General features: G+C 37.9%; 1 protein-coding gene across 5 annotated transcripts in view; it reads left to right on the forward strand.

Moving 5' to 3' along the window:
- Window positions 1–17,975, forward strand: part of TENM2 (teneurin transmembrane protein 2) — a 742,100-nt gene that overhangs the window by 514,969 nt on the left and 209,156 nt on the right. For all 5 annotated transcript variants that reach the window (XM_032124698.1, XM_032124699.1, XM_032124697.1 and 2 more), the window contains one exon: window positions 2,350–2,559. In XM_032124698.1, coding sequence (XP_031980589.1) covers window positions 2,350–2,559 — 210 coding nt within the window. The remainder of the gene's footprint in view (window positions 1–2,349; window positions 2,560–17,975) is intronic.

Below are 17,975 nucleotides of genomic sequence, written 5' to 3' on the forward strand. Positions count from 1 at the left end.
AGATGCTGTGTGTTTCAGGGGCTGGGAGTGGAGAAAGAGAACATGCTTTTTAGAGAACCTCAAAGAGGGAAAGGCTGTAGTGGAAAGTTTAAGGTTTAGTAGATGTAAAAAAATCAACTTCATAGAAAGATCAAGAATGTCCCAACCACAAGAAAAATTTTAATTAAATTTGGCTGTTTATTAGGCAATCTAACCAGAGGATGGATTTGCAGTAGGTTCTGTGACTCACAGACATCTCTGTTTTCCCATTAGTATGTGACTGTGGACAGATCTTCCTCAGGAGCCAACTTCCCACCAAAATGATGCAACATTTAACAGCTTCATACCTTCTGTTTCCTCTAAACTACAAACAGAGTTGCAGTAATTAGACATTTTGCCTTTTCTTTAGGGATTTGGGCTGTATTATTTCATGATGGTAACAATGTCATTAGCATTCCTGACAAAGGAATTCTTAAGGTTTGGGGGTTTTATCATTTTTCAATGTATTCTACAAAAATATTCCTAAATTGCTCTAAAATACCATATGCAGTTTCCACAAAAGGAAAAAATCTTTTCCTTCATCTCATACCCTCACACATCTAACAGTTTTATGTTATAGTAATATATTTCCATATGATACATGCAGTAAATGCAGATTTAGAATTTATAAAGCTGCTGCTTTCAACTTCACAGTGTTGAAGCAGAGCCAGCATATGTGAAAATTAAATGCACACAGTGGGCATGAGTGTCACGTTCCTGTCAGAGGTGTGTCAAACCTCAGCCTCTCTGCTTCTTTGCAACACATTGCAAAGAGATAATTAGAAGCTGGTCTTGCTCAAACTTCCCTTGAATGTTTAGGATATTCATGGTAGTATTTCATAAGAATAGCATAAGCATGAATAATAACAGTAATTATTCCTATCATCAATATTAAAATTATTTCCTCTCAAATGCAAGTCCACAATGAAAGTATTCAATGCATATTTAATTTTCTGTAGCATAAAAGATTGTAGATGGGAGTTACTATGGAGTAGCTTAAATTGATTTTTGTCTTACAATAACTTGGTCATTCAAGTCTTATCAATTTATCCAGTGCTGAAAATACAGTAAAAAATAATGATGGAAGTCACTTGCCTATGTTCTGGTATTTATTTTATTTCAAAAGTTTTTGAAGGGAAGGAAGTACTTCATGCTATTTGCTGGTACCAGGCAGTGCAAAGTTGGTGGTTTTCAGTATCTACATGTGCCCTTGGTTGATTGCTGCATCCCAAATACAATTTATATGTGGGAGCTGGAACTTTTCATTTTCTTGCCTTTTTTTCCGCTCTCATTTGGAGTTTCTTGTGTGATTACGTAAGTTTACCTAATGGTACAAACCCAAGGATAATTCATATAAAGTGTGAGGTCCTTGATTCAAAAATGAAGATGTAACTAGTGAGCAAATCAGTGTCTATTTTCTCTGCTACTCTTTCTTTAAGAATGGTGGCAATAAGGATACACCATTTGATGTAGTTTTGCTGTGTTTTAACATTTGTAGCAGATCTCTGCCTTACAGACTTTGGCAGTATCACAAAGGTCATATTTTCTTACATTTAAATTATTCATGAAGAATTTCTTCAATGCACTAGATAAACTTGAAATGCAAAACAAACAAAAAAAAAACCTGTCTTCGTCTCTGTGCGTTTGATGGAATGGGTTGGTGTAAGGTTCTGGGACTTGACAAAAGAATAGGATACATGAGTATGAATGTTGTTGTTGACTTGATGCCATTGCTTTAGGTGACCAAGACCATGTTGTTGCTGTGGGCTGAGGTATTGTACCCGTTAGGGTTTGGGCTTCAGGGTTGGAACTAACCTGGCTGGGCAGGAAATTCTGCTCCTGCAGCTCTGGTGCAGAAGGCAATGGGTGAGGAAGGACAGCAGTGCTGAGAGAGCCAGCCCAGATTCCAGCTTTAACCCATCTCTAAAGTGGAATAATTGCCTTTCAGTGCTGCTGTCCCCTGTGCCTCCTGTCACATCTCTCAGTGGGCTCTGGGGAGATCCGCAGCATCACAGGAAGAACCTTAGCTTGGAGAAAGCCCTGATATGGTTGTTTAATGCCTCAGAGATTCCTGTGCTGGAGAAATTTTCCTGGTTAAAAAAAAATAAAATATCAATCAGGCCATTACTACTATTTTAAGAGATTTACAGATGTGATGTAATTTCAGGAAATGTGATACAAAGGGACAGGTTGGTACCAGGGCAGAGATTGAGGGGCTGTGCACAGCAGTAATCGAGTGTAACCATGGGCAGTTACAGTGCAATTACTTGGCTGGTGGGGTTTTTCATTACATTCATTGCTGATCTTTGATCCCTGTGTCCTCTTTCCCAGGTCGTCCCATTCCACCTACATCCTCGTCTAGCCTTCTCCCATCTGCTCAGCTGCCCAGTTCTCATAATCCTCCACCAGTTAGCTGCCAGATGCCATTGCTAGACAGCAACACGTCCCATCAAATCATGGACACCAATCCTGATGAGGAGTTCTCTCCCAATTCATATCTGCTGAGAGCGTGTTCAGGGCCACAGCAGGCTTCCAGCAGTGGTAAGAAAATTACAAACATATGGAGTTTGTTTGTGACATGTTTGTGCCAATTTTATGCATTCTTTTTTAATGTGCAAATGTGTTCTTGCATCAGCACAAAACTGAGAGCATCTATGGAAATGGGGCAAAGAAAGTCTCACTGGTTCATTTAATGGAAAATTCCTGGAAACACAATCCATCATATATGGTGTTCCTTCATTTTACTATAGAGAGGTTTTTTAGTCTGAAGTATGGTAGAAGCAGCATAAAAAATACTATTGAATTCTTGTCATCAGTGGGATTTATTTTTCAAAGTAGGTTTCCTGCTCCTCATTGCATCTGGTAGGAGAGAAATGTACACACAATGGTTCTTCGTTCTGCATGAGCTAATCTAGTATATCATTTGGTGATGAGGTTTTGTATCTAAAAATGCACGTTGCTTCTGCCAGTCTGTGTCTGTTCTTGTTTCCAAATCTGTCTGCTTCTATACTTGTAATGTCGCATTTAACTAAGATCTGCTATTTTTCAGCAAGTTAATCCTTGTCTTTCAGGCCACTATTTTAAAACACTTGCAGCTCTATCAGTCATGGAATCTGTAGTGCCTAGGGCTTGCTTTCTTCTTTTTTTCTCTTCTCTTTTTTTTTTATTTTAATTTTTATTAGTAGGTGATGACTTTTCATTTTGACAGCCAAAAACTGAAGAATGAAGATGCAATCCCTTTTTAGAAATACTGGGAAATCAAAAGAAGCTGTTCTAGCTCCCTTTTTTTATTTTTTATCATAGATATATGTTGGGTGTTATTTAACTAAACATGATAGGTTTAGAGCTTCTGTGCAGTTTTTGGGCGGCCTGAGGGGTCTCTCTGCTGTAACAAGGCAGCTCTGAGCAACACTGGAGGTTCTGTGTGGTGTGGGACTGCTGGGGTGCACACAGCACACCTGAACACCCCCCCTTTAACAGGGGCTGGGGGTGTGTGCTGGGAGGGTGAGACAGGGAGCAGAAGCTGAAACAGAACATTCAGAGTGGATGTTTGGTATAAATTCTTCCCTAAGCATTGGGTTAGAACAGGTGGCCCTGGGAGCCTGTCCAGTCTCTGTCCTTGGAGCTTTCCAACAACACTTAGGCTGAAATCCTGAGCTACTTGTTCTGACCTCAGAGGTGCCTTTGCTTGGCAGGACACTGGACTAGGCACCTCCTGGGGTTCCTTCCATCCTGAATTATCCTTTAACCCTGTTCAGGTATGCTAAAATATAATTGCACAAAGAAATAATAATTCAGAGATTGAGTGTGCTTCCTTGCTCCTCGAGTTTATTATTATGGAAAAAATGATGTCACTTTTGAGGGGGTTTTAAGAGATTCAGAGAGTGATCTGGGAGCTGCAGACCTCACAATCTGTAATGGGCAACTCTGTAGAAACCATGGAAATGGGGAGAGGGTCAGGAAGTGAGTGGGTGTGATTTATCTTTGAGTCAGTGTAGCTTCAAGGGTCCTTTGCAGGGCTCAGCCATTTCTGAATAAAGGTGATCCAGCTGATTGAAGGGTCTTTGTGTTGTCAAAAGGGTTTCAGCAAAATCTGTCACTAAATGCTTTCAAGGAAGCATTTCACCTAACAAAGAGTAAGAGGGAAGGTTCCTGCATGGTGAGCAGTTAGTTATTTGAAAGACAGTGAGCACAAGTTGGAGCTCCTCAGCGAATTTTCACAGGACATTAAAATACTCAGAGAAGATGGTGGCATAGGAAAGAGGTGATGGCAGGGTGCTAAGAATGAGATCAGCTTATGGAGAACCACAAAAGCACCTGTGAGTCCAAGTAACAGAGAAATAAAATGACAAGGGGGCCTTAGGGCAGAGAAATGCAAAGGGATATTCATGGAAAAAGCAGCTCTGCTTCCTGGGTTGGTGGTGGATCATTACCTATGTGCAGGAGGAGCTGGGGAATGCTTGCCTCATCTCAGGAACAGGGAATGTTCACGGCTCAAGAACAGAATAAAGAACAAGAGAGAACATTGTCTAAAGGGTGTGGTGGATCAAGCAGTTGATGAGATTTTAAAAGGGAATGGGAAAAGTAAATGGGAGAGGGATGAAATAAGTAGAAGAAAATTAAAGTCAGGGAATGTGAACTAAAAAAAGAGACTTGGAGGATGCTTGAGTACTTGGTAATTACAGCCACTGCTGGGACTGAGGGAACCAGCATGGCTTTTCTTAGGAAGCCAAATGAAGGAAGTAGCAATAAAAGAACATCAGAAAATTTGATGGAAGAGCTCTTTATGTTTCATTTTAAATCATAATCATTGTTTCTTTCTATCCTTAAAAGCTTCATGTTTAACAATTATTACTGAAGGCTGACCGAAGGAACCTTTTTGGCATCCTCTGATAGGCTTTGCTTTGTCCATTCTCCATTTTAACACTTTTCTCCCCCCATATCCCATTTACTTCTTTATTAAACAGTCACATAATATATAATGATTTTAAATTTTCAGGGTATAAGGTGCAGGTGTCCTTTTTTAGTATTTTTTTACCACAGACACGTGCATAATTGCTTGATCACCACGGAGGGTTCTGTAGCATGAGTTCTTCTGGACTTAATGCATCCTCTGGAAAATAATGACCCTTTCCTAATGGTGTCATTTCTTTTGTTTAGTTCTCACAATGTTTCTTTAGAGAGTTTATAAGAAAATACCACAGATAATGACTTATACATGAAATTGGAGAAGGTTACTACTTTTTATGGCTTAGCCCTATCCCTGAAAGATTTGCAGAGTAGCTTTTACCATCTACATGACAAGAAAAGGTTGATCAGGCTCTGGTCATATTTTTTTATTTTTCTTTTTTAATTTTTTTTTTTTTTTTTAATATTTACCAATGTCTTCTACTAATTACACAATAGAAGTGTCCTCTTGTTTGTCTGATTGGATACTTCTCTTGCTCCAAGCTCTGTAATTACAGGATGGCTCCTCAACAGCTTTATCCTTTTTGGATATGAGATGACACTCATCCACGTGTGTTGCCCTGTGCCCTTCACAAGAGCCATTCTTAATATATATGAAAGAAATCATTTGCTTAAAAAAATTACCTAATCAAATATTCTATCAAATGAGCAATCTATTGTTGATATTATGAAGACCTTTAATCTACAATAAATCTTTGTTAGAACTCATCAGAACTCCCAGTTTGAGAGAAATGTGATTATAGCGCTCTTAAAATGACATTACATCATTGGGGTGATTGGTTTATCATTTGGAGAAGCGACATCAATCATAACTAGCATAACCACACAGTAAATGAATTCAACCTTTCTACTGCAGAACAATGACACAATAATTGCTCAAAATCAGACTTGAAATGAAATCAGAAAATGCACTTTCTTTAAATATGATGTTAACCTAATGGAATATATTATTAAAAATCATGTTTGAGAAAGTTCTGTGTAATTAAAAATATGTGAAAATGTATTCCTTTTTTCTCTCATTAGAACCTGTTTCAGTTGCAGAATCATTTTCTATGCAACGAGATATTATGCTGGTTTTAATTGAACTCCCATCACTTACATTCCTCTGCTTGTATTTCTTAATATAATATGCAGCACAATTATATGTGATGAAGGACAAGAGGTTTTTGAAATCTGGTGCACCTGCTGATAGTATTTTGAAAAACACAAACATTGTAGAAGGAAATGAGACCTTTTACCAAAGGAAAGTTAGTGGATTTTTTTTTTTTTTTTTTCTTTTGAAAGAAGGTCAGTTCCTGTCATACCATTTTCTGAGATGGTTTCTTACAGCAGTAGGGATAGGTTTATTTCTTCTTCTTGTATGTGTTTCATATATTTTTTTCTGGTAATGTAAGGAAGGTGACTCAGCTTGTTGAAATGCCATCTTAATGTCTTCAGTCAAAATACAATAAAACAGGCTGTTTTTCAACCTTACATGGAAAAAAGAGAAGGGTTCTGTTATCTGCACCTTTGCCTTTACTGTAGAGGATTTACTGCTATTAAACCAAATTTTGAACTCACAACACAAAAACTGTTTGTTCATTTTTCAACTGAGTAAAAGCCATAGGATATACCTACTCCCATATTAGGTTTTCATATAATGGATCCATAATTGGACACATGCATCAGCTTCTGCCATTCTAACAGTGAGAAAGTAAAAGCAGAATGATCGCTGGAGTATTTTGATTTGGGGGAAATTCTAAACTGTGGTTTAGATATTGTCATGATTCCCAAGAACTTGCTGAAGTTTGACTGGAAGGGAGATGGTGCCCATTTTTTCGGTCTTTGTGTCTTTTTGGCTCACAAAAATGATACAAATCATTTGCCTCAATGTAACAATATCTGCCCATGGAGTAGTTTGGACGCTGCTTAGAAGACAAGATTTGCTTCGATTTTTTCTCAAGCAGTTTCTGGCAGCAAGGAGAGAAGAAAAGAGAAACAGGTTGGCTTGAAGGAAATAAGTGCTGTTCTTTAATGCTGTCTGTTAGTTAGAGTTGAAATAAAGAATAAGACTCCTTTTGCTTATGACCCTATTGGGTGGAAATCTTGTGTAAAATATCAGTTTTCATTTTACATTCAGTATAATTATCTAGATGCATCTCCTGCATTCAGCAGATACTACCTGTCTATAGAATTTCATTATTATTAATGTGTAATTACCACCACCTACATGCAGTTTAATCCAGTTTGTAAAAATCTTTTCTGAAAGAAGCCAGAACTTGAACTAATGCACTGTAGCTGGGAGACTTATTTTAGATCCTCTGCTGGGAGTGCTTGGAAGTGTTTGTTTTATAGCCCTCTTACAATCTGGCATCAAGTAAAGAATTATTTCCAGTTTCTACTCTATAATGCAAACCAATATATAGAAGTATAGTCATCTTTAAGAAATAAATGAATCCAATAGAAAAATAATTACATGCCTTCAGGTGATTAAGCATCACCCCCTACTGAACTAAGACCTCAATTTTCTGTACCTATCAACATACAGGATAGAAAATACAGTAGTGGCCAGAAAATCTAGAATCCATAGCTTTTTTTTTTTTTTTTTTAATCCTCATGAAGGATTGACTTTGGTTTGCATAAAAGACTGAATAAAAGAGTTTGGGTAGCTCAGTAGGTAATGAAGGAAACACGGCAACAAGAGAGACAAGGAATTGGAATCTTCCTCTCCTTGTCAATATTGCAGCTGGGGCCAGGAGAAAGTGTGTTGTTTTCCCTGGTGCTTGTTGGTTGTTCTTGTGTTTGTTTACTTTTGGTTTTGTTTCATTTGTTGTCTGTTCATCACTTCTGAGATCAGGTATGGAGGAACAGTTAATCAGAAAGAAAATGTTGGCCTCCTCCACCATCTTCCTGTCCTAACTGCTGTATATGATTAAGAGTTCAGCAGCATCTTTTGGAACCTCTTTCAGAATATCACATTGTAGAATTTGTCAAGTTATGCTTAGAGCAGCAACAGTTAAAATCAGTTTAGGTTCCAGGTTTGTGTTTTCTAAATTACTTCCTGTAGTTCCTATAACTGTCTCCAAAAAGCAGCGCTCCATTACAGCTGTGTATATAATTCTCCTGAGAAAGGGTACTTCTTATTCAGTATATTCCCAAGGAAATGCCATAAGGAACTTTCTTCTGATGACATTTTACAGCAATGCAAAAAAAGGCTGGTAGATTGATCATTTTCATTTCTGTTTCCAAATTCAAAGTAAGTAATGTATTCGTTTCTGCTCTGGAGCCTGGCCTAGCTTTGAGGTTGTAAGCAAGAGTGTCTTTGTACACATATTGTTTAAACAGTGTGTGGATGTAGCAGCAAGGCCTTTAAATAAATAATTTTTCTCCTTTCTAACACTGTTTCTAACACTTAAATTCCCTAAATCCTTAATGTCCGGTTTCATTCTCATTCTGTTGCATCTCTTGAGCATTGAGGCTAATTTTAGAGCTTAGAACTGGAATTAGAAATGGAGGGAACAGCATGAACAATGTTTTCCCGTTGAAACCGAAGAGTGTGCTTTTTCTAAAGTATCGGCTCCATGTTGCTGCAACTATTACTGATATTATTGCTGCTGCTAATCTCTGTACCCTGTGTTGATGATGCCTGCAGATGTCTGAATTTCAGCCAGAAGACATGATTCTAGATACTAAGATATTGCAGAAACATTCTATTTATTAATGTATGAATTCATAATAACAGCAATCAAATCTCAAACAGAAGGTTCTATGGTAATAAAAATGATAATGAATTACAAAAAGCTATAGAATTGAGAACAGACTTGAATTCTGTTGTTTACATATTTTTCTTAAGCTCACCATGGTTTTGAGAAATGGAGAGGTTTTTTTATTAGCTGCTTTTCATTGTTTAAGGTTTGTAAATGTGTTGAACTGGGAACCCCTGTAGCAATAAAAGCCCCCCAGCAAAGCAGCTGCAGCACTGAATTTCCAAGTTTCCATTTCTCTGTGTATTGCTCTGCTTTCTGACAGCTTCCCTGATGGCTGGGACACAACCCGGTGACTGTGGCCAGTCAGGCCTTTTCTCATTTCCAGTGCGTATTCTGTCTCATGGCAGCTACTTAAAAATCACCAATAACTGTGAAATTTTGGAAAGCTTTTGAAGCTTTTGAAACGTAAAGCCTCAATATTGCTGCTCTGTCATTGCACCAAGATCAGTGCTTAGACTTGGTACCTTGCTCAAAAACTGAAAGGCACTGAGGATACTACAATTATAAGCAGAAAATACCCTTTTTTTTTTCTTCTCCTTCTTTCATATGCTGAGTCCAGATGCTGCTTGTGTGTTTTTCCTTTGTGTGTAGAAAAGGCTAAAACTGTTCTTGCTAACTCTCTCTGCTGTAAGTCATGCTGTATGGGAAGAATTTTTCAGGCTTTCTAATAATTTTTTCTTTTGATACAGAGTTTTTTATCTTCTGAACTGCATCTCCTTTTCATTGGCCGTGGCACAGTCCTGACAATTTCCATAGTGGGTAGTGCTGCTGTTTATGTGGAAAGGCAACATTTAGAAAGCAGTTCATGTTTTTAACTGCTACCAACGCAATTTGGTAGCTGATTGAAAGTGAAGAGTTGAACATATGCAAGCTTGCGCTTCGTGGGCTACAAAGTAGAGAACCTCAAATTTAGGATATCATTGTTTCAAAATATTTTGCAATATTAGTACACAGAAGGTTCTGTGGGCGGCTTGGTTGGTTGGTTTTGTAATAGCCAACAGTTTAATAACTTCCTTCTTTCTCCCTATAAATCCAAATCAGTGCCGTTACAAACACTTGAAGGCAAGGAGGCACTTTTCATCTGAGTCAATATCTTGTCTTATGGATTTTCTGATTTTGATATGCCATACACTTCTGGTTTATTTAAATGATAAACTGTGCATTTATCTAGTGCTTAATTATTACTCCTAGTTATAAAATTACATTAATAGATTTACAGTTTTGATACCTGTTTCTAATATGATTATAAATATTAGCATCTTATCAGGCAAACTGTAAATATATTTCACCTATTTATCACATTAGCATCTCTAGAAACTGAGTTTGTCTTCATATACAGTATGATGAAATCAATAGAAATTAGGACTTCTTTTTCCTTCAGAAGGTATTCAGTCTTATTTTAAAAAGTACAGGAGATGGGAAACTTCAGCACATCACTGGAGAAACTGATCAGTGGTTACTAATCATTCTCAGTGTTATTTTTTTTTTTTCCCCCTATTAATGCCTGACTCTTTGCCTGGCAGTTCTCCCATGCATGTCTGCAACATCCCTTCAGCATAAACAGAAAGAAATCTGTACTCTGTCATTTTACTCAGAATATTTTTCCCTTTGTGTTTCCCTGCCACAGCCCTGTTGCCCTCTGGTAGCATGTGCCCTAAAAGGGTTTGCACATAGAGCTTTATTGATGAAACCTCTGCTGAAAACAGAGCTCAGCCAAGCAAAATATCCTTTCCTGTTACTTCCTAACCGAGCTCTTCAAATGCCCTAAGCCTTCCTGTAAGGATGTGCCTGCCTCACCGCATCTTCTGCAGGTGAATGCTTTTGCAGACCAGGATTTTCTTACAGCCTCAACTTTAGCTACCTTGTGCAGACACTGCTGCAGTGGGAATGTAATAAAGATCTGGGGTTCCTCCACTAAACAACTGCTTTATTTTGGTGCAGGGTTACTCAAATTTCTCTTGGGAGAACAAGCAGATGTTCAGATGGGCTGCACTCAGAGCTGAGCGTGGTGTTTCATGGGGCTCTCTGTGGTGATGCTCTTTGCTTGCACCGTGTCTGCCCTGGTGTGGCCCGTGCGCAGCTGACACTGCAAGACTCCAAGGAGTCAGGAACTCCAGTGCAAGTCTTGAACTGACCAGTTCCTGTGGAGTTTGTAATTCCCACAATGTTTGAAGTTATTATGGACTAAAACTATAGATGAGGGGTTGTTTTTTTCTCATGGAAGCAAATCAACCAAACAACATTGCCTTTTCTATTACATTGCAAATATGCATAATTTATGTTTCTGACAGATTGTTACACAGAGAAGTCAAGGACTTTGAATGTTTGTAGAAGTTAATTACTGGCCTGAGTAAATGCTTAATTTTCAGATGGTTTCACATCAAGGCATAGAGGGAATCTTTTTCCATTTTGTCAGCTCCCAAAATGATTCCACAGCTCAGTCTGACATTCACACGTGAAGGAAGTTTTGTCTCTTGCTCTGTTCCATTTGTTTGGATTTTGTGTTTTCTTCCAGTCTGTAGCAACACTGCACTTGCTCCCAGTTCCCCAGGTTGCTTTTATTGCAGTGACCTTTTCCATCCATGTAGGATGCTATTTGTCATTCCTCTCTCCTTGGATCCCTGCCTCGCCCCACCAAGGTACTGCCTCACACGTCGCTCCTGTACAATGGTTCCTTTCTGCCTAATGCACCTGTGCTGGGTGTCATGGGGCTGGAACAGTGGGATTTTCAGAAACTGAGCTTTTCTCTCCTTTTATTCATGTCGGGGGTAATGATTTGTGAAATAAATAGATACACACCTACAAGCAGAACCATAACAGCATCCTTACGGTTATAGTGATAACCGGTGTTTATCTTGCATAGTTTGGATCTGAAAAAAACAACCTAGTAAATCAAAAGGAAGGGAAACTGGCAGCTTAATATGGAAATTGGATTGTTTTGAGAAGATTCCTTGTACCTGATGCTCTGCTAATTTAGGAGCAATAACTAGAACACTGGAGAAAATGAGAATGACTTTTTATAAATGATAAAAAATAATGTGTGGGCATAGAAGCCTATGTACACCAAACCCCTGAAATTTGGGACTCTTACTGTGCTGACAGATCTTTCAAAATCTGCAAAAGAGGGACTGGTTTGCTGTGTACTGCCATGCCCCAAAACCTCCATTTGTAATAACAGAAAAGTTCAGTATTGTCTCAATACTCCCTAAGAAAAAGATTTCTGACCCTGCTATTTTGTAAGGTCCCTCTTGGTCTTCAGCCTTCAGACCTGGAGAACAGTTGTTAGTGTGGAATGAAATGGGAAGTCCCAACTGCAAATCCACGTGATTCGGGAAGAACTTGGAAATCTGGACTTTAATATTGCATAGTGAATAATTAAATCTGTAATGTATATGACATGGGAATTATTTCTTGGGTAAACAAATAGCTTATTCCTACTGGAATCAGCAGGAATTTTGTACACTGAACACCAGGCTAACTCCTCAGTTAAGTAATGAGGTGTGAAATGTTCTGCCTAACGGAACAGTGTTGAGCATGTTTGTTAATACTTTTTCCTGCAAACAGGTGGATAATTGTTTTACTTGACAGAAACCTGTCAATTATGGGGACTAGCAAACATGGAAAAGTGTAAAATCTTTGTTAGCTTGTGAGCTTCGGTTTTCTGAAAACATAATGTGAAAAAATAAAATAATTATAATAATTTATAAATTTGAGAGGAGGGAGTTTGGGGAGTTGGAGTTCCAGTAGTAGAGGATGGCTCTGAGTGATTCTCTCAGGTGCTGAGACTGAGGACAGGGACTGGGCATCTAAAACCTTCCTGACCCTGCCACAAAGATTTTGTTCACTTCTGGCACCTGCATCTCCAGCTTACCTGAAAAACTTGCTGCAAAACCAGAAAGGAGTAATGTGGAGGCCAAACAAATAAAAAGGCCATTGGTAAGACTTGGAAGGGATGAAAGAAGAAATTTGGCATTTTCCAATTGGAAAATTTGGTTAGGAAGGGCAATATGAAGCACTTCAGTCTACAGGAAAATGTGGGTTAGGTTTTTTCTCACTCTAAGTTTCAACCTTTTTGTTTTACTTTTCAATGTGGGTAAAAAAAAAAAGGAAAAGCAGAGTGAAATCCTCAAAATGAAAGGTGAAAATATTTGCTTTAAAGTCTTCAAAATGAAATGGTTCCAAATTTCAAAAACTGAATCATTATTGTTTCTGCGTTTTCCAAAACTTCTGTCTCTTTTCTATCTTTTTTCAGCTAAAAATGTAGCAAAATTCAATTAGATATTTGTGAATAGTTTGTCTCCTTGTGGTCTGAAGCAGGCACTGGGCAGAAGCCAGTTAAAAAAACCCCAGCTATTTATTCTATGAATTTAGTAGATATGTTAAGGCGAGTCAGTTATACTTGTGAGCGCTGTCTGCAGCTGGAGAAGATGGCAAAGAGAAAAACAGGGAGCCTTGAAGAAATTGAGGAATTTCCAAGACTTAAGTTTCTACTTTGAGTCTGACTGGAAAGCATGATGGGATTAGGAGATTATGGAGATTGATGTGTGTGACCAGGCTGAGAACTGGTGGTTCTGGTACTGCAGAAAGGCTGGTGAGGGACTGTCCTTACAAAACCAATCTAAGGAAAAGACTTGGGACTGGCTGGAAACTCACCTTGCCTAAGAGCCCTGTCAGCAGCTGAAGGCCAGCCTGTCTCACAGGTGGCACAGCATCCTTCCAAATGATTTACAGGAGAAAGGGAGATAATACAAGTCACTACCAGTTGTCATCCAGACGTACAAAAAGGGCCACAAAACTTAGCTTTCCTTTGCTTTCCAACTACAGGCCAGTTCTAAATATCTTTTTCCTTCTCTTTATTTTCTATTGTTGACAGCTGGAAGGATTCCACAGTCTTGATTCCTCAGTTCCTCTGAGATCATGCCAGAAATGCAAATGCATTAGAGAGCCTTGTTTTGATTTCTTTTTTTGGAAGACTTTCCATTAATAGCCTGCTGTCACAAAGCAACTGGGGCTGTTTCACAGCTCTTTATCAAGGCAGTTTTATTCTGAGGAGCTCCAGCAACTGCTCCTTGAGACCAGGAGCCCCCCAGTGCAGCTGACTCTTCTGGGGAACACTGAGCAGTCACGTTGGGTTCAGCTGATGCCAACTGCTTCATGTTTAACTTTGACATTTCCTTGAGCAAATTAGTACTGGTGGATCCTGCTGGATCAACAGCCTCTGCATCCAGTGGTTTCTTCACAGTGAAGCATAGACTGGCTTATAGAGTGATAGTGTCTTTCTAGAACAGGCAGTTTCAATTCAAATTTCTAAATTCTTAAGGGATGTAAAGGCACAAATTCAAAGTCTGGATAGCTGGTTTGATGTTTGATTGGTTTGGGGAGAAGGGTAGGATACCTGGGGGTTTGTGCTGGGTTTTTGGGGGATGGTTGTTTTTTTTTTTTTTAACTAGATGTTTGAATATACATGTTAAATACTTGCTCTTTTTTCTTAGAATCTTAAATTTTGAACTGGTTTTTAATAACCAATCTGTTAGGTTCGTTTGATTAACAAAAAAGTTGCTAAGTTTCTGTTGGTTTTTTTCAGAAAAATTATAGGCTTACATTGAGAGGATCTATAGAAATATGACCATTAGGTTTAAGTCTGTGCAAAAACTTTGCTATTAAATTAATTCTAATTTCCACAAATGCTCTCAGGTGGTTTGATGAGAAAGCATCTAAAAAGTTTGAGAAAACAGTATGGAAATTGTATTATCTCAGATTGTGGTTTCAGTGTAGTGTTATCAAAACCATAAAATAATATAGGTAAAGATATAGGTAAAGAGAAAGATATAAAGGAGAACTTCCCCCTCTAGTTTTTCTAACCCCATCATGTGTTTTCTAACCAAAACTCTCTGTATCTCCCCCCATTAGTCTCCAGTCTGAGCCACTGTTAGATTTGTATTCCTTTTTTGAGGTCTAAGTTTCTGTTTTCTCACTGCAGGGCAAACACAGAGCAAATGTCTCGGGTGGGAGCAGGGAGTGCTGCCCACAGCAGCTCAGCCAGGAGAGTGGCTCTCCAGGCCACTGTGCTCCTGTAGAAACTGCCCAGTTCATATTTTCATAAGATTTAATGCTTTCTCCACCTTTGATTTGCACTTTGAGATCTGTTGCAGGTATGAGACATGGTTAATTTAATAGTATCACAACAATATGTGAATATTGCTGAATGTTTCTGTGAGTGATGCTCACAGGGATGGAGAATGTTTAGAGCAGACACAGAGCAAGTTGCTCAGACAGGGAAGGAGCTGTGCCTGGGCTCTGCCTGCTCTGGCAGGCTTCATGGAATGAAAGGGAACCGATTCTTCTTACAGCTCTCCCAGGTGCTTTTATTAGTTTGTGTTATTAGGTGATGGTTAAAGGCTCTCTAATGATTTCTTGTTTGCACCCTATTCATCAAAATTCACGTAATGAAGCTGCTTGCCTGCTTTTATTTGTTCTTAAATCTTGTTTGATTCTCTAACTCAATGCCTAGTGCTACTTTTGGCACCTTTTCATGTGGCAATCTCTGTTTCACAGTTGCAAAATGTAAACCAACAAAAGGATTCTCCAAGCTGAATTCTCACTGCTAAGCAACTTGTTATAAGGACATTAAAGCCACTCATACTTACAGGTGATGCATATCAGAATATGGATAGGTTTTGTGTTGACTTGATGTAAGCCTTAAGATTCTTTTTCAAGAAACTTTTATGCCACATTTTTTTTTAGCTGAAAGTGTTAAAAGCTTATTACAGGATCTGAAATGAATTGATAAGCAAGCTTGAAATAGTAGATTTATTTACTGGTCCATAAACATTATATATTAGTCAAGACAGAGACAGTATTATGAAGAAGTTTTGAATTTAGAAACAAACTTCCTGCACCTCCATTGAGCTTGGTTGAATCCTTTTCATGAGACATTAGAGATTCGATATTGATAAAAATTGAATCACCAGGGGAAGAAAAAGTTGAATTTTCTCAAAGATGAGACAAAAAAAAGCAATATAATGCTGTTGTTTTTAATAACAGCAAAGTTAGGTCCCTCTTTTGAATATTGGAAGAGCTCAAAAAAAGCCATTGGCACTCTCTTTGGGAACACTTGAATACCAGTGGCTCAGAGCAACATAGAGTTCTGCTGTGTCATTATAGAGGATTGTTATGCCTCACATAGGCATTATTGTACTAATCAATTAAGCAGGAATTTGCATATAATTAAAACTGCATCGTAAAGGTTTCTGGAAATAAAATTGTGTCTCCACTTATAAACACAACACGTGAGGAAAAAACTTTAATGTAATGAAGCAAATTAAAATAGCAGTGGATTTCTAATTGGACTTGGGATATCCATGTTTCTTCTAGAAAAGTAATGGAATTTCCCAAGTGAAGTTTTCTGGCACCTTCTGGGTGGACATCACTGTGCTCAAATCTGACACTACCCAGCATGTCATATGATGAAGTGTGCCTTTTTTAATCCTCTGGAGAGAGTAATGGAAAATTCTGACAGCTGTCAGTAAAGCAAATATTGTCCAATAGAAAACGATGCTCATTAGGAAGAACAGGGCAATTAACACCTGTGCTTGCAGCTTTCACTGCTCCAGAAAATGGGTCCAGTAGAGATGATGTGCAGTTAAATAGGTGCACGTCAGTATTGGTTTTGTTTCTTAAATCTTCAAAATCATGAAGCTATTACTCTTTAAGGTGATTATTACCTTAAAACTTTTATCTGCAATGTGATAGAAAATTTTTAAAGAATTGGGCAGAATTACACCATAGAAAACAAAAAACAAACAAAAAAACCCTGTTCTGTAGAATTGTTATTTTATTAAAGTGGTTGATTTTGACAGTTAAGAATATGTTGGAGGAGTCTTTCAAGATGAGTCGATTTTCAAATATGATGGATTTTAGAGCACTGCTCTTATATGCAGCCAATAGTTTAGGAAAAAAAAAATCTATTTATTTTGAATACTTACTTTTTTTCTCATGAGGAGAAGAAGCTAATCCCTCGTTTCAAACCATTAATGACTGTTTTTAACTCCTTTGTTGAATTATTTCAAGGCTATTATAGCATTTGCTACCAGTAATATTTCAGCACATATTCAATAGATATTTATATTGCTAGATGTGTATGGTTATTATCCATATCCTGGAAATCTGTATTGTTTATAGGTGATTTTCATACAGAACATGTATATATACATATGTACATGAACATAACCTCCATGGGTCACCTTCTCCTTCCCATCTGTACAGGTACATAAATGATGTTACCCAGAGTGGGTGAAACACGTTCCACTGCACAGTTTATTTGTCTTATATTTTGGCAGTGCCCAGCAGATGGTGGAGACTGCATGTCTTAAGTTAATGGAAACAAAAATTGCATGAAAAATACTACATCCAGAGAAATAAGTCATGCCAACTTAAAAAAAAAAAATCAATTAATAGGAGCCAAGAAATGATGGAAAGGTGGGTGATGACAGACATTAGTGATGGCAGGACTTTGAGGCATTTTTAAAAATTATATTCTGTGCCAGATTTCTCATGACTTGCAGCTGTCATTTAATCACTCGAATCAGCTTTTAGAGTTTCAGAGGGTCAGAGCAGAGAGAGTTATAGTTCATTTTGAAAATGTGCTCATTGTTCAGGCAATTGCTCTTAAAAAAACCTTACTACACAGTATTGAATAAGCTGAGATTTGCAATTTTCAGATTTCTGCCTGAAATAATCTTTGGAGGAGTTTTACTTAAGTCTTATATTGCTCTTTATTGAAGGGAATAAGGAGTCATGTAAAATTGTTCCCAGATCTTTTCATGTCAGAGATGATGTGAAAGCATTTTAGACATACTTTATTTCCACTGTCGGATGTTGGCCAGAAATTATATCTTACACTTGGTAATATAACCTTGAAATTCATTAGTCTGGTAGCTGGGAAATGTACAGATGGTGGGGTTTGGCAAGCCAGTGAATTTGGTAAAGGTCTTCTCTGTTTGAAGTCAGTGATTTGATCGTTGATTTATTTATCACTGGTTTAGTGTAATTTAAATGAAAACTTAATTAAGTGAGCTTTGATTTAAATTCCATATGAAGAATGAAAATGGTAAATGATAATTAATCTCAGAATTGCTAAAGTTTTGAAAATAACAGAATGTCTCCTATTACCTGTCTGGCTGCTTGTTTTAGCAGTACCTCTCCAGCTCCTCTGCTGTGTTTTTTCAGGAAGTACTTTTTATG

Source organism: Corvus moneduloides, chromosome 15 (genome assembly GCF_009650955.1).
Source record: "Corvus moneduloides isolate bCorMon1 chromosome 15, bCorMon1.pri, whole genome shotgun sequence".
In the NCBI taxonomy this organism is placed as follows: Eukaryota; Metazoa; Chordata; class Aves; order Passeriformes; family Corvidae; genus Corvus; species Corvus moneduloides.